The sequence below is a fragment of the Microcebus murinus genome, chromosome 9, assembly GCF_040939455.1.
Source record: "Microcebus murinus isolate Inina chromosome 9, M.murinus_Inina_mat1.0, whole genome shotgun sequence".
NCBI lineage: Eukaryota > Metazoa > Chordata > Mammalia > Primates > Cheirogaleidae > Microcebus > Microcebus murinus.
Genome location: NC_134112.1, coordinates 41,380,783 through 41,405,885, shown reverse-complemented (window position 1 = coordinate 41,405,885; position 25,103 = coordinate 41,380,783). Strand labels below are relative to the sequence as shown.

General features: G+C 34.1%; 1 protein-coding gene across 3 annotated transcripts in view; it reads left to right on the top strand.

The window, feature by feature from the left end:
- GLCCI1 (glucocorticoid induced 1) overlaps positions 1-25,103 on the top strand; it is a 92,529-nt gene that overhangs the window by 39,453 nt on the left and 27,973 nt on the right. For all 3 annotated transcript variants that reach the window (XM_012757061.3, XM_020289832.2, XM_076006425.1), the window contains exon 3: positions 13,901-13,987. In XM_012757061.3, coding sequence (XP_012612515.2) covers positions 13,901-13,987 — 87 coding nt within the window. The remainder of the gene's footprint in view (positions 1-13,900; positions 13,988-25,103) is intronic.

Genomic DNA, 25,103 nt, shown 5'->3' with positions numbered 1-25,103 from the left:
CATTAAATACTAGCTCTCCATTCCCCTCGCCCTCTAGCCTCTAGTAACCACCATTCTACTTTATGTCTCTATGAATTTAACTACCCTAAGAACCTCATATAAGAATCATATAATACCTGTCCTTTTGCACCTGGCTTATTGTACTTAGTATAATGTTTTCAAAGTCCATCTATAGCATAGCATATGTCAAAATTTCCTTCCTTTTTAAGGCTGAATAATATTCCATTGTATGTACATACCACATTTTGTTTTTCCATTCATCTGTGGATGGACATTTGGGTCGTTTCTACCTTTTGGCAATGTGAATAATGCTGCTATCAACATTCATGTACAAATACCTATCCAGGTCCCTGCTTTCGATTCTTTTGGGTATATACCCCAGAAGCAGAATTACATAGGGTAATGCTGTGTTTAAGTTTTTGAGGAACTGCCATACTGTTTTCCACAATGGCTGTACCAATTTATATTCCTAGCAGTAGTGCACAAGGGTTCCATTTTTCCTACATCTTTCCCATAGCAGTTGTTTTCTTTTGTTTTTTAGTCACCCTGATGGGTATGAAGTAGTATCTTATTGGGGTTTTGATTTTTGTTTCATAAGTGATTTGTGATGTTGTAATGATGTTGAGCATCTCTTTGTGTGCTTTTTGGCCATCTGTGTATCTTCTTTGGAGATATGTCTATTCAAGTCCTTTGACCATTTTTGAATTGTGTTTTTGTTTTTGTTTGTTTTTTTTGCCATTGTTGAGTTTTAGGAGTTCTTTGTGTATTCTAGATACTAATCTCTTATCAGATACCTGCAAACATTTTCTCCCATTCCTTGAGTTGCCTTTTCGTTCTTTTGATAGTATACTAGGTTTTAATTTTGATAAGCTCAGTTTATTTTTCTATTTGTTGCCTATGCTTTTGCTGACATATTTAAGAAGCTATTACTACATCCAGTGTCAGACGCTTTCCCCCATTTTTGTCTAGAATTTTAGCTTTTAAGTTTAGGTTTTTGATCCATTTGAGTTAATTTTTATGTATAGTATAAGGCAAGGGTCTAACTTCATTCTTTTTGATGTAAATATCCAGTTCTCCGGGCACCATTTGTTGAAAAGGCTGTCCTTTCCCCATTAAATATCCTTGACACCCTTGTCTAACATCCAGCTGACTGTTGACCATATATATGTTTATTTCTGGGCTCTTTATTTTATTCCATGGGTCTATACTTTAAGGCTTTTTGTATTATGTCATAATTGGGAAGAGTTTTCTCCATTCAAAGTTAAAAAATGTTTAAACCATATTTTCTTCTAGTACTTTTATGTTTCGTTTTTTTGTATTTATACTTTTGATATTTCTGGGGTTTATTTTGATGGAAGAAATGAGATAGGATCCAGCTTTATTTATTTCCAGTGACTAACCAGTTGACAAATAGTTTATCTTTTCCTTACTGATTTGAGATGTCATCCTTGTCATATAAGAAGTCCCTGTTCTTATTTGGATCTCAGTGCCGTATACCATTAGTGTCTTTTTGCAGTTGTCTGACACAAGTGCAAACCAAATGTGCTAAGCAAATGATTTTAATTTGTATTGCTTGGATTCATTTTAACAGCTTGTGTGGCTAGTCTTAAATGTTTATTTTTCTTGGTTAATTTTAGAGTCATTTTTTTCAAATTCTTAGAATGTTTTATATTACAATTAAATATTAATTCATGTGGAATTGTCAACTTTACCATATTGAATCTTATCCAAGAAAGGGTATTTATTCAATTGTTATTTTTTCCTTTAGAACATTTTAAAACTTTCTTCTTATAGGATCAACACATTTCTTGTTATACTTTATATGAGTATTTTGTCTTTTTTGGTTGCTGTTATTAGAATTTTTAATTATTTTCTAATTTGTTTATATGACATTTTCAATGTGAATTTTCTTGCTTCTAGTAATTTTTCAGGTAATTCTCTGGTTTTTCAGGTATATGTGTTCATACAAATAGTAATTCTACCTCCTTTCCCATTATTTATCCTTTGTTATGTGCCCCCTCTTAGAATTGCTTTTGTTAACATGCCCAGGATCTCACAAACTAATGATAATGGTAGCAAATGCCTTCTCCTTTTTCTTGATTCTAATGGTAATGCATCTGTCTAGTTTACTCACTGGACATGGTATACAGACTTTTGCTATGAGGCATGTGTGATCTTTTTACATTAAACACATGTTTATTTTACTGATGGTGTTTATTGTTTTAATCAGGAATGATTCTTTACTTGGGAAATGCTATTTCATAAGTGAATATATTATTTTGCCTCAAAATATGGTGAATTTCTTTAGTAGATTAACTAATATTTGGTCCATGATTAAATTTCTGGCTATTGGTTCATGGAGGTGTTTTTTTTTTTAATATACAGTGGCAAATGAAGTGTTTGTTAGTATTTATGATATTTGTTTAATATTCAGAAGTGAGGTCTGAAATTTTTTTATTTTTCATGATGTGATCCTTAGATTAATGTCATACTTGCTTCATAAAAAGGTTTTGCAAGATTTCCTTCCTCTGTGTTTTAGCATGGTATAGGTATCATCTGAATTATCTGTCACTTGGGTCTGAAAGAATTTGACCTATGAAACTTACTAGCCTAGTATGTTTTTGTATTGCAGCTCTTTAGAAAATCTTCCCAATTTCTTCCCTGGCTTTTGGTCTCTCGGTTGGTATGAGAGAGAGATTTCAAAACTTGTATTCTTTGTGGGGTGAGAGATGGGATGGTTAGATCTTAAATGAAATTCTGCATACTTTTGCTGCCCTTTCTCCTGGTGATGTTTTTCTTTCATATTTGTTTGAACACATTGACTGCCACACTAGAAAAAATATTTTTTTCCTTGGTGCCACAGTATTTTATTGTGAAAATAGAATAAAAACTTCAAAAACAAAATAATCCTTTCTAATTTAATGGAAAATTTGTTATTTTTTATTGTTTTCTGTGCATGAGTTATATGCGACTTGAAAAATAGTTCACACGGCTCCCAAGGTAGAGACATGTGAATTACATATGCTTCATGAGGCCCTGGGCTCAAAACTTAGTGTGGAGGCCGGGCGCTGTGGCTCACGCCTGTAATCCTAGCTCTTGGGAGGCCGAGGCGGGCGGATTGCTCAAGGTCAGGAGTTCAAAACCAGCCTGAGCAAGAGCGAGACCCCGTCTCTACTATAAATAGAAACAAATTAATTGGCCAACTGATATATATATATAAAAATTAGCCGGGCATGGTGGCGCATGCCTGTAGTCCCAGCTACTCGGGAGGCTGAGGCAGAAGGATCACTCGAGCCCAGGAGTTTGAGGTTGCTGTGAGCTAGGCTGACGCCACGGCACTCACTCTAGCCTGGACAACAAAGTGAGACTCTGTCTCAAAAAAAAAAAAAAAAAAAAACTTAGTGTGGGTTAAATACAAAGTGCTCACATAACACTTAATGTGTTACATTAATTTTCCAAATCTAAATTATGAAATGTTGGATATACCAAAAGTACATAAAATGGCATTTCAATATATTTTTATTAATCTCATTATTCTTCAGTGTAGGGAATTTTATGATCCTGCCTCTATACCAACATCTTTCCCTAGAAATTATTTATTTTTATTTTATTAAACATTCCTGGAATAAGTTCTTAGCATTTGGCTTTAGCCAACTTTTGATAATGTCAACTAACTCTGTACTAAAAAAATACATATTCTTTTCTATTGAAACTATATTTAAAATACCTAGCCTTTTCCTCCATTCCTGAAAGGAACTTGGTTGGGAAGGAATTGATGATTGACCTCAAATAATAATAAATTTAAAAAAAGAACTTTCAGTTTTACCAGACTGATCAGAAACTCATTTCATAACCAAAAGTCACACTTGATATAGCTCTTTGGGTTTCCTGTGTCCTGTTAAAGAGTTCGCTGTTGAAATTTGTTTAGGAAGCAGCAGTTGCTGAAACATTTTGAGAGGTGGGGGACTTCTTCATGAAATGGATGCAAGTCTGAAGATTTGACTATTTTGGCCTCTTAGGCACTTCAGGGACCTAACTGTTATTTATTTTTTTATTTCAGCATATTATGGGAGTACAAATGTTAAGGTTATATATATTGCCCATGTCCCTCCTCCCCCCTCCCCCCCCGCCCGACACCCGATAAATGTTATTCCTGTATGTCCACTTAAGTGTTGGTCCGTTAGTACCGATTTGCTGGTGAGTACATGTGGTGCTTGTCTTTCCATTCTTGAGATACATCACTTAGTAGAATAGATTCCAGCTCTATCCAGGAAAATACAAGAGGTGCTATCTCACCATTGTTTCTTAAAGCTGAATAGGTATACATATACCACATTTTATTAAATGTATACCATGGAAAGCTCCATGGTATACATATACCACATTTTATTAATCCACTCATGTATTGATGGGCACCTGGGTTGTTTCCACACCTTTGTGATTGTGAACTGTGCTGCTATAAACATTCAAGTGCAGGTGTCCCATTTGTAGAGTGTCATTTGATCTTTTGGGTAGATGCCCAGTAGTGGAATTGCTGGCTCAAATGGTAGATCTACTTGTATCGCTTTAAGGTCTCTCCATATTGCTTTCCACAGAGGCTGAACCAGTTTACAATCCCACCAGCAGTGTAGGAGTGTTCCTATCTCTCCGCATCCAGGCCAACATTTATTGTTTGGGGACTTTTTGATAAAGGCCATTCTTACAGGAGATAAGTGATATCTCATTGCAGTTTTGATTTGTATTTCCCCTTAATTAGAGATGTTGAGCATTTTTTCATATGTTTGTTGGCCATTCTTCTGTCTTCTTTTGAAACATTTTCTGTTCATGTCCTTTGCCCACTTTTTGATAGGGTTGTTTGATTTTTCCTTGCTGATTTTCCTGAGTTCTAAATAAATTCTAGTTATCAGCCCTTTATCAGATGTGTAGCTTGCAAAAATTTTCTCCCATTCTGTGGGTTGTCTGTTTGCTCTTTTGACAGTTTCTTTGGCTGTGCAGAAGCTTTCTAATTTGATCAGGTCCCATTTATTTATTTTTGTTGCTGCTGTGATTGCCTTTGCGGTCTTCTTCATAAATTCTTTGCCTAGACCAATGTCTAGAAGATTATTTCTAATGTTTCCTCTAGGATTCTAATAGCTTCACACCTAATGTTCAAGTCTGTTACCCAGCGTGAGTTGATTTTTGTGAGAGGTGAAAAAGGTGTGGGTCCTGTTTCAGTCTTTTGCATGTGGCTATCCAGTTTTCCCAGCACCATTCATTGAATAAGGATTCTTTTCCCCAGTGTATGTTTTTGTCTGGTTTGTCGAAGATTAGTTGGCTATATGAGGATGGTTTTATATCTGAGTTCTCTGTTCTGTTCCACTGGTCAATGTCCCTGTTCTTGTGCCAATAAAAAGCTGTTTTCATGACTATAGCCTTGTAGTATAGTTTGAAATCTGGTAAACTGATACCTCCTATTTTGTTTTTATTGCCTAGGATTGATTTTGCTATATAGGGTCTTCTCTGGTTCTATATGAAACGTAGAATTATGTTTTCTATATCTGTGAAAAATGATGATGGTATTTAATAGGGATTGCATTGACTCTGTAGGTCACTTTGGGTAGTATAGACATTTTAACAATTCTAACAATTTAACAATTCTAACATTTTAACAATTCATTTAAACAATTCGGTTGATTCTCCCTGTTATTTTTATGGAGCCAGTCCCTAACTGGCCGTTGAGTAAATGCATACAGATTCATTCCTTTACAAGATTACCTTTACTTTTTCTTTCAGCTATTATCTAATTATGAGATGGGGGATTATAGAATCCTAGAGTTGAACAGTCCACACCAAAGTAGTCATGTTCCTGGTTTAGGGAGTAATATTTTTGGTTGCTAAAGGGATATACTCAGCTGTATTGATGAAAAATTTTAATCCATGACTAAAATGTTTAATATTTTATGTATCAGTTTCAGATGCCATCTCTAAAATTACCAGATAGTCACAATTCTACTTATTAGCTTTTAATAGGTAATGTGTTAATTTGGTTTAGAAGTAAAAAGTATATAAGGAAAGGCCTTCCCCATACTCTTGTTACCCAGATACTCAGTTTTCTTCTCTTTACAAGAAACATTTAACTGGTAACAAAAGTAACCTGTTTTCATTGCTTCCCCATACCTTTGCCCCCAAGCTGGCTCAAGGTAAAATTGTGAAATAGGCTGTGTTTATTTGGAATAACCTTCTTACTCTGGTTCCCTGACCTTTGTTATCTGATACATTGGTTCTCAATCTTAACCTGTCAATTTTCTATTGAAAATCCTGTGATGATATTAAACAGCATTTACAGAGAAAGATATTTATATGTTAGAGACATTACACTTTAAGAATAAATATTATAGAATTAAGATCATAGTTTAGAATTAGGTCATATAATAATTTAAGGTATAATATGAGAAAGCATTGTGCCTGTCAGGGTATTAGTAACTATTTTTGTATAAATGAATGATTGATATAGAAGAGATCATGCTGTTAGGAAAGAGTATAAACAAAGTGAAAAGTTTTTTGTGCTGTGAAAATTTTTACAGATTTTTTGGGATAACTCCTATTATTGATATTGCCTATTGCGTGAGGATTATATTAAATAATCCGTGTTAAGCTTCTAGCATGGTATCTAAAACATAAGAGACACTGATAAATGTTAGCTGCCTCTTTATTAGAATCTATAATATTTTACTGTCAGTGGGTTTAAATATAATAATATTGAATTAAGTGGACAGAAAATTATTACTAGTATGAACAATTGATTATACAATTGTGAACATTAAGTCTGGACTCATAGGAAATGGCATAAAAATGATACAAATAACCCCAGAGCGTAAGAGGGCTCTGAAATTCAATAAACAATTCTTGGTACGTCAGGATTCATTTAGTCAGAAGTAGCTATTGTGTGTCTGCCTTGCAATCTTACAAATAAGAAATGGTACTTCACATTTACAGATTCAAGTGCAGCAGAGCCTGTTTTACATTCTTATGAAAACTATTCCTTTTCACATTATTTAGGTATCCCATTGGCGATACTCATGCCATTATCTGAGCACTACCAATTTTTATCACTTCAGTGGGTGTTTTTTAGAATGATATGAAAATACTTTGGGCAGTATTTAGTAGTTAGCTATGTTGCTGATTTTCTCTCAGATATGAGGGATTTAAAAAACTAGCAAGAAAAATGAGTAGATATATGGTCCACTTGACACCTTGAGTACAGAATATATATTTTATTTAAACTTTTTTAGTCTAACACTGATTTTCAAACTTTGGCTTCCATCAGAATCATCTGGAGAGTATGTTAAAAACAACAATGTGTTACTGGGCCTTATCTAAGAGTTTCAGATCTAGTAAGTCTGAGTTTGAGCATGAGAATCTGCATTTCTGACATGTTCCCAGTTGAGGATGATGCTGCTATCTGGGATACACACAGGTGTATCATAATGAGCACATAACTTTGTATATAGTTGGGGCTTAATAAAAAAAATGAGTATATAACTGCTGCTATCACTAAATTCTTAAAGCTTTAAAAAAAACCCAACTTTACATAAAATATCTGGTTACCACCATTACCATAAAAAGGATAGTTATGTAAGAATCATAATCTTTTGTGCTCCTTTGTAATGCTTCATCAGTACAGACTTTTCATAATTTTCTAAATAAAAATGTTTTAGAAAAAGTAAAAAAAAATATTTGTCAAAGGAAAATCAAATCTCTAAAGGATATATTTGTAAATAACGAAGGGTGGTTTGTCATTACCTGTTTTAAAATATTTTTATGATTAAGATCTATCTGTGGTCATAATTAATTCTTAATTTAAGTATCATTGATTTTTACCTAGTTCCATCTCATTTCTCGGTAGGCTTATCATTGCCATAACTACTATTAAATAATTAGTAGTCAGTACTAATGTTTCCATAATCGATTGTAAACTACAGTAAATTTCGAGGGCAAGTATGAACCATATAAAAATGGATTTTAAAGTTTTAACATATTAATTGCCATGTGAGTTGCATTTAACTCATGCTAGTTTTGAGCCCAGAGACTCATACTCTCTTTACTTTGGGAGCTGTGTAAACTCTTTTTTAAGTTGTATATAATTCACACACAGAAAGTAAAAAAAAAAAAAAAAAAATAACAAATGTTTCATTAACTTAGAAAGGATCATTTTGTTTTTGAATTTTTTATTCTATTTTCATAATAAAGCACTGTGACCGCAAGGAAAAATGTTTTTTCCTACTGTGGCAATGTCTTAAATAAGGCTAAAGAATTTTATGACATGTTTAATTTTTTTGTTTTGGGGTCTTTTTGGAAATGCTTTCAGACTTTCCATGTTGAAAAAGAATATTTTTCTTGCTAGGAGCTAGTTTGAAATATTTTGAAATTAATAAAGCTGAAATGCATATTTGCCCTTGCTGTTCATGAGTAAAAGATGAAGATATAAATAACAAAAGCACCCAGTATTTTAAGCTTCTTGGTTGACCTAGTCAAAAACAATTTTACTAATGTGTTTTCCTTTTGGAGTCTGTTTAGTCCTGTGCAGTGAGATTGTTCTCTCTGTATTTTACTCAGAGGAAAAGTGGTCCTCATACTATTTAGAGCTGGGAGAATGGACCCTAGAGGTTGGAGAGAAAGTTTCATGGTCTGGATTTTGAAGAATTCTAGGGAGTGAGAATAAAAAAAAGACCTTTTCTACCTGTAGGTATCCTTTTGACATAGAGGGAATTTATTAAAACCAACCAATAGTCAATAGTTTTTTAGATAGGTTTTTTTTTGTCAATATTCTAATAAATAGGCTTTAGTTCTGCATTGCTCAGGTGTACAAAAGGTTCATTTTCTCTTCCCTGGTAATCTTAAGTGGAGGCACCTAGAAAGGAAGAATCCTCTAAAGTGTGGTGGCTGAAAAGCAAGCTATTTGTATGGCTCAATACAAATTATTGAGGACTGTATTTCTTTCCAAGCTGTCTGTTGGAGTAGTATTTTGCACAATTTTTTTTTTTTTTTTTTTTTGAGACAGAGTCTCGCTTTGTTGCCCAGGCTAGAGTGAGTGCCGTGGCGTCAGCCTAGCTCACAGCAACCTCAAACTCCTGGGCTCGAGCGATCCTTCTGCCTCAGCCTCCCTGGTAGCTGGGACTACAGGCATGTGCCACCATGCCCGGCTAATTTTTTTTATATATATATCAGTTGGCCAATTGATTTCTTTCTATTTATAGTAGAGACGGGGTCTCGCTCTTGCTCAGGCTGGTTTTGAACTCCTGACCTTGAGCAATCCGCCCGCCTTGGCCTCCCAAGAGCTAGGATTACAGGCGTGAGCCACAGCGCCCGGCTATTTTGCACAATTTTAATAAGCCTACTTGTAAAATAAGTTTTCTGGGATCATATAAGAAAAAGTTAAGCTTTTTTTCTAATGAGTGTATTTGAGATTTTGAAATGCTAATTGCATTGTATATTGGTAGAGGAGGTATATAATACACAATTTTTCCCAAATTTATTTGACCATGGAACCTTTTTGTCATACATTCTTACTAACACCCAGGGGCAGTGTTCTAAGTAGCACTGTTTTTATAATTCTATTGTAGATTAGTGGACAGAATAACAGGCCAGTTAGAAGAGTCTGCTTGCTGAAATGAAAGGGAAGAACTTTTGGTACTTTGTGTTATTTTCCTAATTCAAATGGTAAAACATTTCTCAAATACAAACGTGATTTCAACAAATTGAGTTCAAATTAGTTCACATTCTGTGATTCCTTAAGTATCAGCTTTATAAAGATTTGAAAAACAAAATAGACATCGTTTGGTTTTGCTTTGACTAAAATAACCTGTTAAAAATCAGTGATCAAATGTGTAGAACATTGCTCTCTAATAGAACTTTCTGCAGTGATAGAAATGTTTTCTGTCTCTGATATGGCAGCCAGTAGCCAGTAACCACATGCGGATATTGACCATTTAAAGTGTGCTAGTGCGACTAAAGAACTGCATTTTTAGTTTTGTAAAAATATTATTACTTTAAATCTAAATAGCCACATGTGCCTGGTAGTCATTGTATTAGACAATGCAGTCTATAGAATATATTTGTAGACCAGAACATTTTTCATACTATTTATTTTAAATTGATGTGATTAAAATTAAATTACTCTTTAGGGAGTATTTTTGGAAGGTTGAGAGTAAGATGAATATACTTCAATAATTTATATGCATGGAAGTCTATAGCTGCATGATTTAAAGAACTCTTCCAGTGGTTTTTGACTTTTAAAACCTACAGTCATGTGCCACTTAATGATAGAGATACATTCTGAGATATGCATTGTTAGGCAATTTCATTGTTGTGGGAACATCGAGTATACTTACACAAACCTAGATGGTATAGCCTACTATACACTGAGGCTATATAGTATATAGTCTGTTGCTTCTAAGTTACAAACCTAAACAGGATGTTACTGTACTGAATACTGTAGGCAGTTGTAACACAATGGTAAGTATTTGTATATCTAAACATATTGAAACATAGAAGAAGTACAATGAACATATGGTATAAAATATTAAAAATAGTACCCTGTATGGGGCACTTACCATGCATGAATGGAGCTTATAGGACTGGAAATTGCTCTTGGTGAGTTCGTGAGTGAGTGGTGAGTCAATGTGAAGGCCCTGGATTATAGACTTTATAAACACTGTATACTTAGGCTATACTAAATTTATAAAAAATATTTTCTTCAATAATAAATTAAACTTAGCTTCCTATAACTTTTTAAATTTATAAACTTTAAATTTTTTTTGACTTTTGACTCTTTTGTAATAACACTTAGCTTAAAACACACATTATACAAAAATTTTTTCTTTATATTCTTATTCTATAAGCTATTTTATATTTAAATTTTTTTTAATTTTTTTACTTTTAAAACTTTGTTTACTAAGACACATACACTCATATTGGCCTAGGCCTACACAGGGTCAAAATCAGGACATTACTAGGCAATAGGAATTTTTCAGCTTTATTATAATCTTATGGGACCCCTGAGATAGATGTGGTCCATTGCTGACCGGAATGTTATTATGTGGTGCATGACTGTATACATACTACTAGCTTGATATCATGAGCATAAATATTCTTTTGTAGTTCATTCTTTTTTTGTATATATAACTAACATTACACTTTAAAATAATTGAATAGGTTTTCACATTCATTTTTAAGAAATGAGATGATAATATGAAGAAAGGAGGTAATCTGTGAGTAAGAGACCTCAGATTTAGTTCCATTTGCCATTGGCATACTTGGCAATATTGAAGCAGTTACAAAATTTTTGTGGCTATTAATCTATAAGTTAGAAATAACAGACAACCCACAGAATAGGAGAAAATTTTTGCAAGCTACACATCTGATAAAGGGCTGATAACTAGAATTTATTTAGAACTCAGGAAAATCAGCAAGGAAAAATCAAACAACCCTATCAAAAAGTGGGCAAAGGACATGAACAGAAAATGTTTCAAAAGAAGACAGAATAAAGGCCAACAAACATATGAAAAAATGCTCAACATCTCTAATTAAGGGGAAATGCAAATCAAAACTGCAGTGAGATATCACTTATCTCCTGTAAGAATGGCCTTTATCAAAAAGTCCCCAAACAATAAATGTTGGCCTGGATGCGGAGAGATAGAACACTCCTACACTGCTGGTGGGATTGTAAACTGGTTCAGCCTCTGTGGAAAGCAATATGGAGAGACCTTAAAGCGATACAAGTAGATCTACCATTTGAGCCAGCAATTCCACTACTGGGCATCTACCCAAAAGATCAAATGGCACTCTACAAATGGTACACCTCCACTTGAATGTTTATAGTAACACAGTTCACAATCACAAAGGTGTGGAAACAACCCAGGTGCCCATCAATACATGAGTGGATTAATAAAATGTGGTATATGTATACCATGGAGCTTTCCATGGTATACATTTAATAAAATGTGGTATATGTATACCTATTCAGCTTTAAGAAACAATGGTGAGATAGCACCTCTTGTATTTTCCTGGATAGAGCTGGAATCTATTCTACTAAGTGATGTATCTCAAGAATGGAAAGACAAGCACCACATGTACTCACCAGCAAATTGGTACTAACAGATCAACACCTAAGTGGACATATAGAAATAACATTTATTGGGTGTCAGGTGGGGGGAGGGGGAAGGGGGATGGGCAATATACGTAACCTTAACATTTGTACCCCCATAATATGCTAAAATAAAAACAAAACAAAAAAAAGAAATATATGTAAATATCCTTTGAAAAAGAGCTGTACAAAATCAAAATAATGTTATAAGTGTTATTTTTAAAGTAATTATAGAACATGTTTAAAATTTGACTCATTTTCTGTGAATATATTTTTGCATTTTAATGATTATAATTGTTAATCATTTGATTTTTGGTAAGGGTAGATAGATCCTTCTCACTTGATGGAAGGATAAAAGCATTAAGTTGTATAAGTTCTCAAAATAAAAGTTTGACTAAAATAAATTGTCATAATTGAACAATTTACAATAAGTTTATTATTAAAGATATGATTACTTGGGGGGACTAAATAATTTTCATAGTAGTTTGTCTTAAAAAGGACTGAACATAGGAGATTTGAATAACTAATGGTTTTTCACAATCAGCTTAGTTAATATATTGATATATCTTATCCTTACACTTGCCAATTGAATAAAATATTTTACTCTCTCAACTGACTAAACAACTGTATTAGTGACGTGTTTAAGCAGTTTATTTCTATATTTATTAAACTAGCATTCAATTGTCATTGGTTTTATTTCTTAGTATTGTTGTTTTTAAGAGATGGTAATTATTTTAAAAGTTGTCCACAGCATTTTGAACTGTATAAAGTAGAACTGATGATTTCTTTGTAACAGCTTATATATTATATATAGTTACAAGTATGGCCTTAACATAAATGATAGTTTTTTCAGTATATAAGAAAAAAGAATTTCTAAATCTATATATACTTATTGTGATAATCATTACCCTTTGTCTTTAAATATCCTTTAATACCCTTTGTCTTTGTTTTTAACCTGCCCTAATTTACATTACATAAGAATCTTCTCATAAATTAAGAATGGTATTTTAATATTGTTTGATTTTTAATACAACTACTAAATGGTCTTACCACTTCATGGCAATATTTGGGATTTAGTGGTTTGTGTTACATTTAGGAGTATTGTCTGTTGGTTGAATAACTGAAAATGGTGTTTTTGGTAAAAATGTGTTTTCTGACATGTAATGCAGGTTTTTTTTAAAGATGTGTTACTTTAGTTTATATTTAGTTCATTTAGGTTATAGTTATTTCTATGTTTCAATGTTATATTTTTTATAAAAAGATGCCTGTTTTTCAAAAAAGATTTCATTGTTAATGCTCTTCCTCAAGTACAGGAAGAATAGTACAATCAGTCCTCCATCTAGTTAGATACTTAATATATAGGTCATTTATAATACCACTGTATCTGAACCAGTTCTGTTCATCTTCTGTCCATTGAATTTATTAGAAATACCATTTCATATTTAGTTTGACTATTCTCTTTAAACACACCACTGTGCAAATCTTCACAAATTTCTCTGAATTTGATAACTTTAAGTTATTAGTGTTGTTATGTGAAGATATCAGATGTTTTAAGCAAGATGACTCAGAGACATCTCAGATTGATCATGTCTAATTCAGAATATGACACTGTTTTAAACATTTCATGGAGTCTTGAAAATCGTAGTGTTTAAAGGATTTTAGGGTAGTTCCCTAACTGGTATGTGCTAAGAATTTGAAATATGTTTTAGTTGCTTGAGATTAGGGAATAGAGACCAAATTCCTTATTTTTTGTATTCCTTTATTTTTTTTATTAAGACACCTACCTGTTGGGCAGAAGAGGGAGCAGAAAAGAAGTCACATCAGCGTTCTGCATCATGGGGGAGTGCTGATCAACTAAAAGAGGTAAGTCATTTCTGTTTTCAGTCTATAACCTGTTTGGTCCTAGCAGATTACCTTACTATTTTCTGAGTATAATGGTACTTGTTAAATTTGTCTTAACCTTACCTCTTTCATAGTTTAAGGGTTGGGTTCTATGTTTTGATGAAGAAATATGAGTTTACCTTATTTGTGTCCTTCATGTCTTATAAATATTTATTGTGTACCTAATTAGCTTTAGCCTTTCTAGAATGGCATCTGATTTTATGTAATAATCTCTGTATTTTGTTCATTTTAGTTATCTTTTCTTCCTCTTTCAGCTTATTTTTATTAATAATTTATAGCAATCAGAGCTAAATATCATAGCTTTATATAATACAATGGTAGGATAGTGTTCTTTGTTTCTAATAGCTTGTTTCTATATCTAGCATATTGTTGCCCTTTGGGAACCAGAAGTACAGTAGACCCCATGTCTTTTAGAAATAGTTTCTATGATCTATTACCTTATTTATTATGAATAACTTGAAGTATTATATATTTTATGTATATTTTGTATTATTTTTACTGATAGTTTTATCTTTTATCCATCTAAATTCCAATCTATTTCTTTTTACAAAATTACAGAGACTTAAGAGTTAAAGGTCATTTAGTTCACCTCCTATATAAATGCACCTTAAAAAGTGGTCATCTAATCTGTTACAATCATTCTTAATGAGGGGAACTCATTACTTTACAAGAGAACAAGTTCAATGGCTTTAGCTTAAGTTGTTAAATATGTTCTTTTATATATTGAACTCAGAATTATACCACTTAGTTCTGACTGTTCCTTCTGGATTAATATTGAGTAAATCTACTTTAAGTATTTGAAAGGCTAAGAGTAAGTTACGTTCTTTTCCAGGGTAACATCGACATTTTTCTCAAAATTTTTTCATATACCATAGTTTCATATACCAGACATCTTAGTATCATTTTCATATAGGATGGGTTGTCAGTATACTTCATATACTGTGATGTCTGGACTAAATAAATATAGTTCATTAGCATGATTTTGCCTATGACTATATTACATTTTTAGCACCTTCTTAAGGTTAGGAATATAGAGAACTCCTCAACTCTTTCTGTCTACCCTACATATACACACAAAATATTTTTTCCCATCAGAACAGAAAAGGAAGCAGAGTCTATTGTATCTAGTTTAAAATAGCTATATATCTATGCATAGAATATGAATAACAAAAAAGTAAATTTCCACTTTAATCTCAGAGTTAAATACAGACTCAGATTATTACCAAGATTTAGTATAGTTGGACTATAACTGGACTACAGCAATACATGATACACACTATTAAAAAGAATTGACTGGCCAGGCATAGTGGCTCATGCCTGTAATCCTAACACTTTGGGAGATGGAGGCAGGAGGATCCCTTGATGCCAGCAGTGTGAGACCAGCCTGGGCAACATAGTGAGACCCTGTCTCTACAAAAAATAAAAAATTAGCTGGGCATGGTGGCATGTACCTGTAGTCCTAGTTACTTGTGAGGATGAGGCAAAAGAATCATCCAGGCCTAGGAATTCGAGATTGCAGTCATCTATGATCATGCCACTGAACTCCAGCCTGGGCAACAAAGCAAAATCGTGTCTCTAAAAAAAAAGAAATCCTTCCCCACCCTCGTGAAAAAGGAATGGCTGTGAGATTTTATAGCTCTCTCCAAAAAGCAACCATAAAGCTGGACAAAACTGTCAAAACAACTGTTTCAGTGCTCTGGAAATTAACCAAATGATTTGAGAAGCTTTATTCATGAAAACTAATGAACTTAGGATAAGAATAGCACAAGTGTGTGGTCGGATGCTACTTTTTCCCTCTTTCTTGTCCCCAACTCTGTTATGTGGTATTTCAATCAGAGTGGGACAGATCTTGAAATCCAGCAGCTTTGCTACCCTTGCTGGAGAGAGATCACTTGATATGGAACAATATAGGTTAAAATTAGTGATCTTGTTGGCAAATGAACAGAGACAGCCAATGGCTGTACTAGTCTGGGGTTGTAGTCCAGTTTGGGGCAATCAACAGACTCCTGGACTAGTGGGATTTAATAGAGAGTTTTGGGAGGTGAGACAGTCATGAGGGCTTGGTAAGTTTCCCACATTTCCCAGGTTGACTGGAGGTTGTGGACATGCACAGAAGAAGAACAAAGGGGGCCCACAAAGTGTCTTTATGATGTTGTATTTAGCAGACAAAGACATCAAAGTAGCTATAATAAGTATTAAATATGTTCAAAGGACTAAAGGAAACCATATTTAAAGGATTAAAGGGAAGTGTAGTACTACAGGGACTCAATGAATAAAGAATTTCCACAAAGAGATAGTTATTCTAAAAAAGAAGCAAACAAAATTCTAGAGTTAAATAAAGACAGTAACTAAAATTTTAAAAATTCATTAGATGGGCTTGATAACAGATTTGAGATGGCAGAAAAGTCAGTGAATTTGAAGATAGGTCAATAGGATTTATACATTCTGAAGAACAGAGAAAAAGAAGGTTGAAGAAAAGTCAAAAGAGCCTCAGAAGCCTGTGGAACAGTATACATGTATTCCCAGGAGAGAAAAGACAGTGGAGAAAAAAGAAGAAGAAATAATGGCAGAAAACATTGCAGATTTGGTGAAAGAAAAATCTAGATTCATAGAGTTCAACTAACCCCAACTAGGAAAACACAAAGAGAGCCATAGGAAGAAGAAAGTGATTCATCACACATATAGCGGGCTAATAATACTTTTAACAGCTAACTTTTTGTTAGGAACATTGGAGACCATAAGGCATGATGTATCAAAATGCTGAAAGAAATTAAAATTTCAACCAAGTATTCCATATCCAGCAAAACTAGTCTAAAATGAAGGTAAAAACAGGTATTCCCAGATAAAGATTGAGAGAATTTCTTGCTATTAGACTCTCTTATGAGAAATACTAGAATAAATCTTCATTCCAGGCTGAAAAAAAGTGACACCAGATGTTAATGTGAATCCATAGGAAGAAATGACAAGTGCTAGGAGTAGTAAATATGTCGGTAAATAAAAAAGAGTTTATAACACTGTTTTGTTGGGTTTATAACATATACATGGGATATATATGACAATAATAGCACAAAGGATGGTTGAGGAAAAGGACTTGGAGTATAGTTTGTATTTTATTAGAATTTATTGGAGTTCAATTTCTATTTTCCTGAAATTAAGTATTATTTTGATATGGATTATTATAAGTTAAGATATAATGCCTAGAGCAATTGCTTAATTGCTAAGAATATAACTCCAAAAATATAAAAAGTACAAAATACCAGAGGAATTAAAGTGGTACACTGGAAAATATCACAAAAGAAAGCAGTGAAAGATGAACAGATGAACAAAAAAAGTGACGCAAATAGAGAAAATAAATAGCAAAATGGAAGATGTAAATCCAGCCATATAAATAATTATATTAAATATGAATGGACTGAATATTTTTACTTAAGAAGCAGAGATTGCCAAACTGGATAAAAAAGCAACACTCAACTATATGCTATCTGTAAGAGACATACCTTAGATTTAAATAGATGAATAAGTTGAAAATAAAAAGAAAGGCAAAGATAAAAAACAGTAACAATAAGAGCTACAGTAGGTATATTAATATCAGGCAAAACAGACTTTAAAACAAGAAGTATTGCTGAAAACAAATAGGAACATTTTATAATGATTAAAAGATCAGTATTTAAGGAAGACATAAGTCATAAATGCATCTAACAACAGCATCCCAAAATGCATGAAGCAAAAACTGTAAAAGGAGAAAATAACAGTTGTGGGATAGTAACGGAGATTGAAACATCCCATTCTCAATACCTGATTGAACAACCAACTAGACAGAAAATCAACAATGTGTAATAGAAGACTTCAACAACATTATCGATTAACTTGACCTAACTGACAGTTGCAGAAGAAACATTTGAAGCTAGCAGAGGTTGGTTCATTAGTTTTAAGGAAAGAAGCCATCTCTATAACATAAAAGTGCAAGGTGAAGCAGCAAGTGCTGATGCTGAAGCTGCAGCAAGTGATCCTGAAGATCTAGCTAAGATCATTGATGAAGATTATTGGACTAAACAACAGACTTTCAATGTAGATGAAACACTCTTCTATTGGAAGAAGGTCCCATCTAGGACTTTCATAGCTAGAAAGAAAAAGCTTCAAAGGACAGGCTGACTCTTTTTAGGGACTGATGCAGCTGATGACTTTAAATGGAAGCTGGTGCTCATTTGCCATTCTGAAAATACTAGTCTTTCAGAATTATGCCAAATCTACCTATGCTCTATAAATGTAACAACAGAGTCTGGATCACAGCACATCTATTTACAACATGGTTTAGTGAATATTTTAAGCCCACTGTTGAGACCTACTACTCAGAAGAAAAGATTCCTTTCAAAATACTACTGCTCATTGACAATGCGCTTAGTTACACAAGAGCTCTGATGGAGATGAACAAGGAGATTTATGTTGTTTTCATGCCAGCTAACAACATCCATTCTGCAGCTCTTGGATCAAGGAGTAAGTTTGACTTTCAAGTCTTATTTAAGAAATACATTTGTAAGGCTATTGCTGCCATATATAGTGATTCCTCTGATGGATCTGGGCAAAGTAAATTGAAAACCTTCTGGAAGGGATTCACCATTCTAAATGCCTTTAAGAACATTGTGATTCATGGGAGGAGGTCAAAAAATCAACATTAACAGGATTTTGGAAGAACTTGATTCCAACTTGTAACTAATGACCCAACCTCTGAATTTTGAGGAGTTCACGACTTCAGTGGGGGAAGTTACAGATGTGATAGAAATAGCAAGAGAATTAGGATTAGAAATGGAGCCTAAAGATTTGACTGATTTGGTCTAATCTCATGATCAAACTTGAAAGGATGAGGAGTTGCTTTTGATGGATGAGGAAAGAAAGTAGTTCCTTGAGATGGAATCTATATGTGAAGAGGCTGTTGAAATGACAACAGAGCATTAGAATATTATGTAAACTTAGCTGATAAAGCAGTAGTAGGATTTGAAAGGATTGACTCCAGTTTTGAAAGAAGTTCTGCTATGGATAAAATGCTGTCAAATAGCATTGCATGCTACAGAGAAATCTTTTGTGAAAGGAAGAGCCAATCGATATGGCAGACTTCATTGTTGTTTTATTTTAAGAAATTGCCATAGCCACCCTGTCCTTCAGCAACCACCATACTGATCAGTCAGCTACACGTTACAACTTCCTGAAGGCTCAGATGATCATTAGCATTTTTAGCAATGAATTATATTTTAATTAAGGGATATACATTAGACATAATGCTATTATCCACATAATAGACTTCAATGTAGTGTAAGCATAACATTTATATGTACTGGGAAGCCAAAAAAATGCACATGGCATGTTTTATTGTGATACTTTATTGCAGTGGTTGGATTGAACTGAACCTGCAATATCTTCAAGGTATGCATTTATTAACTCGGCTGTTGTAGTGTAAAAACAACCATAGACAATATAGAGTGGATATGATCATGTTCCAGTAAAACTTTATAAAAACATGTGGCTGGCTGGATTTGGTCTGCAGATCATAGCTTTCCAAACCCTGCTAAAGTGAAGTCAGATAAACAAGACTGCATGTTATATGATTCCAGTTCTATCAGAATGCCAAAAAAGGCAAATTTTTAGAGGGGGAAAAAGCCCGTTAGTGGTTGCCTGTGACTGGGAAAGTGGTAATTGGCAACAAATAAACTCAAGAGAAGTTTCAGGGGTGATGAAGAAGTCCCAGAACTGGATTGTGATTATCGTTGTATAGCTTGATTAAAATTTACTTAATTTTACTCTTATGATGGATTAAGTTAATGGAATATAAATTATACCTCACTAAAACTGAGGAAAAAAGGGTATAGATATAAAAGACCAGTGGGTTTTTTGTGTTATTTCATGAATATATTAAATGTTATATGATTATAGCTGAAGTTGGAAAAATTATGAGAGTATCTGAGTAGAGGCTAAAAATAACAATAGAAAGAATAGTTATAATAGATGGCAGAATTATAATTTGAGACAATTATGAAAAACCAAAACTCTATTGAAGCTCTAATATTTTAGGAGTTAACCACTAAAATTCTGTGTCTGTAAATAATGTATCATCATCTTCCTTGTCATAAGATCATACTAAACTGTATCATATCCATTCTTCCTGATTCACATACTCTCCCCCTCAATTAATTCACTTCAGGATTTCTGATTAAAATGTCAGTGAAAGCACCTCTACTTTGGTTAAAGCTTATAGGAATGCAATGTGAAAATGAATAAGTAAATGTATACTAACTACATTTAAGATGAGGAAACTTTCTTCAGACTATGAATAGAAAAAGAAACCTTTAATGATGAGTGGATGTTGATACCTTTATAGTAACTCCCCGTTTAACATTGTGGATAGGTTCTTGGAAACTGCAACTTTAAATAAAATGACCTGTAACAAAACCAATTTTACCATAGGGTAATTGGTATAAACAAGAGTTCAGTTCCTGCAACATATTTCTGGTCACAAAAACATCACCAAACTTCTAAATAATGACCAAAACATTTCTAGTATTAGACATAGAAATAAATGTGAGCTGTATATACATTTAAGAAAGATTAATATAAAAAGAAGTAAGACAGTTATTTAACCAGTTATTCCAGTTCAGGGTCTCATATGGCTGCACCTTATCCTGGTAGTTAAGGGTATGGAGTGGAAACCAACCCTGGAGAGGACACCATTCCATTACAGGGCACGGTCACGCACCTGCACTCTCAGACAAGGACAGTGTAGACATGCCAGTAAACCTAACGTGCATCTTTGGAATGTGGGCTGAAACTAGAGTACCTATGCAGACGTGGGGAAAACACATATAGACCCTACATAGACAATGGCTTCTCCTGGGAATCAATTATGTTTTTTTCTTACGAATGTTATAATGAAACAACATTGAATTAATCAACATTATTCAAGGGCCTGCTGGACAGAAACCTGGGTCATCTTGGCCAGGGCTTAAAAATCCTCATGGGAAAGGGAGCTACCTCTCTTCTCCCAGCTAGAGCCTACTACAGCTTATTGGGAGGATGACTTATGGGAGAAGAGATCCTTGCTCCTTTTCTCTTTCTTGCTCATCTCTTTACTAACTTTATAGCTACTATTTCTGGCCCCTCTAAAGTTGGAGCTTGGAAAAATGAGGGAGAACAAAGTGGAATAGAAATGTTCTTACTTGACTGCTACTATTATAAAATGCCTTTACATTTTCTGGGCTTAACAGATTTTTAAAGCTGACTTTCTCTTGTATTTTCATGAGTCTTTGGAGATCCCATATTACTGTACATCTCTTAAAAACAGTTCTATCTTTCTGGGTTAGTGAATCCCTTACTCTCTCTTTGGTCTCTAGAATTCTGGAAATAACCTTCACCTCCTCAGCTGTTGAAGTCTGTTCACTCTTCTAAGTGGCCTTTATAAGGAGGATGTAGGACAGCCCATCTCGATGGCTCTCACACTCAGATTTCTCAAATGATTCCTGGGAAACTCATACGTTTCTTTGTCTGGGTTTAGACCGATTCTAATGCAATGGTAAATCTTTATTATCCTAGCTAACCCTTTTCAGTATCTGAAGTAGGAATCAAATACCAGTCTACCACATCTCCTTAATTGTGGGGAGTATACTTTAGTCTTTTCAAATTGTTCCATTAAAACTCCTCTGTCTTCATTTGAAGCAAGGGAGGAAGTATGCCCTCTCAGGTCTCAGATTTGGTTTTATCCACTTACATCCTAGTAAATTAGCTTGTTGCTATTTCATGAATGCTAACAGAAGGCATGAGACTCCTGGTTTAGAGACAGAGGACTTTATTATTCACAGCATAGCAAGTATCAAGAGCATCAAGTTTATGTTAGTTCTCCTGGGCCACAATTCCACTGGGGGCTATGGGAATGACCCAGATTGCTGCATCGTAGATCATATGGGAGAGGAACACAGAGCTTGGGGAATCCACTGCTTTTATAAAAAGCAGTAAGCAAGGGTGCTCTTTGTTTCAAAGGGAACATAAATAGGACTATTGTATTGTTTGGGGTTTTTTTGGTTTATTTGTTTTTTTTTTACTATTCTGATTTTCAATAAGAATTGAACAAAGTAGATTTACTATTTTTTTTTTTTTTTTTTTTTTTTTGAGACAGAGTCTCGCTTTCTTGCCTAGGCTAGAGTGAGTGCCGTGGCATCAGCCTAGCTCACAGCAACCTCAAACTCCTGGGCTTTAAGCAATCCTACTGCCTCAGCCTCCCGAGCTGCTGGGACTACAGGCACGAGCCACCATGCCCGGCTAATTTTTTATATATATATATATATTAGATGGCCAATTAATTTCTTTCTATTTTTATAGTAGAGACGGGGTCTCGCTCAGGCTGGTTTTGAACTCCTGACCTTGAGCAATCCGCCCGCCTCGGCCTCCCAGAGTGCTAGGATTACAAGCGTGAGCCACCGCGCCCGGCCAGACTATTTTTAAGTCCTTCAGTGGAAAGAAGGAAACATCATGTGTTGCTCTTTTATCTCACCAAAAAGCCTCTAATTAGTAGGATTTTTTTTTTCTTAGATGGAACCATCTATAACAATAGAGTGAAATGATTATGGATGTTTCTTGTTTCTCTGATCAAAAAGTGATTCATAATTATTATCAATATACGGTCATCCTCTTTAAAGTTCCTTTATAGCTTTACTAAGAGGATACCTTCTGCCCTAACATTTTGTTAATTTTTGGCGTTTTAAAACATATTTGAAAAATTAAAACAGGGAAAAATAATTACAATAATGTTTTCCCTCAAGATAATAGTCTGAATATTTTTGATTATCCCCTTGAAATCAAAGTAATTATTTAATAAACCTTTTAAAAATACATATATTCTTTATCAAGTAAAATCTGTCTAAACTGAATTGTAAAGATGTTTTATAATCTTTTCATTATCTTTAAAAATTGGATCCAATTGGAACAATTTTTAGGTCATACAAACTGCTTATCAAACAAAATAAAAATGTATCAATCAGGTAATTGCTTCATCAAGTTTTTGTTTGTCTTTATTTCAGTTTCACAGCTTGCATTATCTTCAACATCAAGAAAGGAAGTTACTTTGCGAAGTGGTTGAGATTATGAGCCAATACATAGTGACTAGTAGTTTTTTGCAGTTGAACATGGAACACAGTATTACTTTCAGCCTCATTGCTAGGTAGTAGAAAGGTTACAAAATGAAGGCTAAAGCTGGGATCCCCAACCTTTTTGGCACCTGGGACCAGTTTCACAGAAGACAATTTTTCCATGGACCAGGGTGGGGAGGGGATGGTTTCAGGATGATTCAAATATATTACATTTATTGTGCACTTTATTTCTATTATTACATTGTGATATATAATGAAATAATTATGCAACTCACCATAGTGCAGAATCCGTGGGAGTCCTAAGCCTGTTTTCCCGCAACTAGATGGTCCCATCTGGGAGTGATGAGGGACAGTGACTGATCTGACAGCAGGCAGAGCTCAGGCAGTGATGTGAGTGGTGGGGAGCAGCTGTAAATACAGATGAAGCATCACTTGCTAGCCCACCACACACCTCCTGCTGTGTGGCTGGTTCCTCACAGGCAACACACAGACTGGTACCAGTTTTCAGCCCAGGGGTTGGGGACTGCAGGGTTAAAGGACAGGGTTTGCCATTTATTAGCTGTCTCACATTGAGAAGGTAGTTTATTTTTAAGTGTTTCCTCATCTGTAACATGATGTAATAAATTAAAAGGATCAAATGAATTTGTAAACAAAGTGTTTTTAAATGTTAGCCGGATATTGTTAAAATCCCTCTGTTGGCGAATATGCCTTATTGGTCGTCGCAGATACATTTCCACGTTAAAACTTGCTTTATGAGTCTAACAGTTCTCTTACAGCTAGCTATATCTGTGGGGGTGAATCTGTGTGCTGCCAGGGGAGGGATCTGTCTGTTCCTGGATCAGTGGGTTTATGTGAGTCTACATGTAAGGGTTGATGTGTTTGCAGATGACTCCTGCCTTGTGTATATGTATTGTACTTGCACATGTGTATGGTCTATGTGCACATTTGTGCATGCATATACCTGTGTCAATTTTAATATCCTGAAGTTGAATGAAGAGCACTTCATTTGAGTTTGCTTATTGGCACATTAAAGAAAAACAGGAAAACGTCACTGATTATTTTTATTTATGGAAAGGCAAAAAAGTTTTAAGTTTTTATTTTTAGAAGCTTGATATTTTTGTCAAAGGATATAAAATGTAAACTTTGCTTTTGACTAGATTGTACTTTCCTTTTGAGACACTTGATCTTTATGAGCATTAAAGTTTGTCATATATTCCCTGTTTCATATAAAAGAGAATAACAACTTGAGATTCATGACTTCTCAAACTATACTCAGAAAAATTATTTGGGTTAATATCTTTAGTAATTGTTTTTGGGGAGGGGTTATCTTAGTTCAGCTCTTGTCAGGTTTTTCATTCTCATTTGTCTTTATTTTTTAGTAAGATTTATCTCCTTGTGAGTTATTGACTTGATTCTTCAGGCAGCATAGAATGGTGGTTAAGAGACCAGACTCTGGAATTCTATTTCTTGAGTTGAAACACTTGTTTCACCACTTAACTTTGCTACTTTTCGCAAGCTTTTTAACCCTTCTACCTCTATTTCCTCACCTCTAATATAGGGATAATAACAGTATCTGTCTCATATGCTTTTATTGAAAAATAAATGAGATAATTCACATAAAAGCAAGTGGTAGAGTGCCTTCTACATTGCTAGTACTCAATAAATAGTCATTACTTAGGCAAGTTTTAATGAAGCTTTTCTAGTGGTGATAGACATAGTCCTCAGACAAACTAGCCTACAAGTTACTCTTTGAATAATCACTAGAAAGAATATGTTACTGGTCAGAATGTACATCATCAGAGCATTTTCAGTATGTTGAATTATAATTTGTATAAAATTGTGTTGCCTATATTTGGCAAAGGATAAATTTCTTTTATAGGAATATCTCTTTATGCAAAGAGGGTGTGTTCCATTGTCTCAGTTAATTATTAGAAATGTCGTTGACAGAA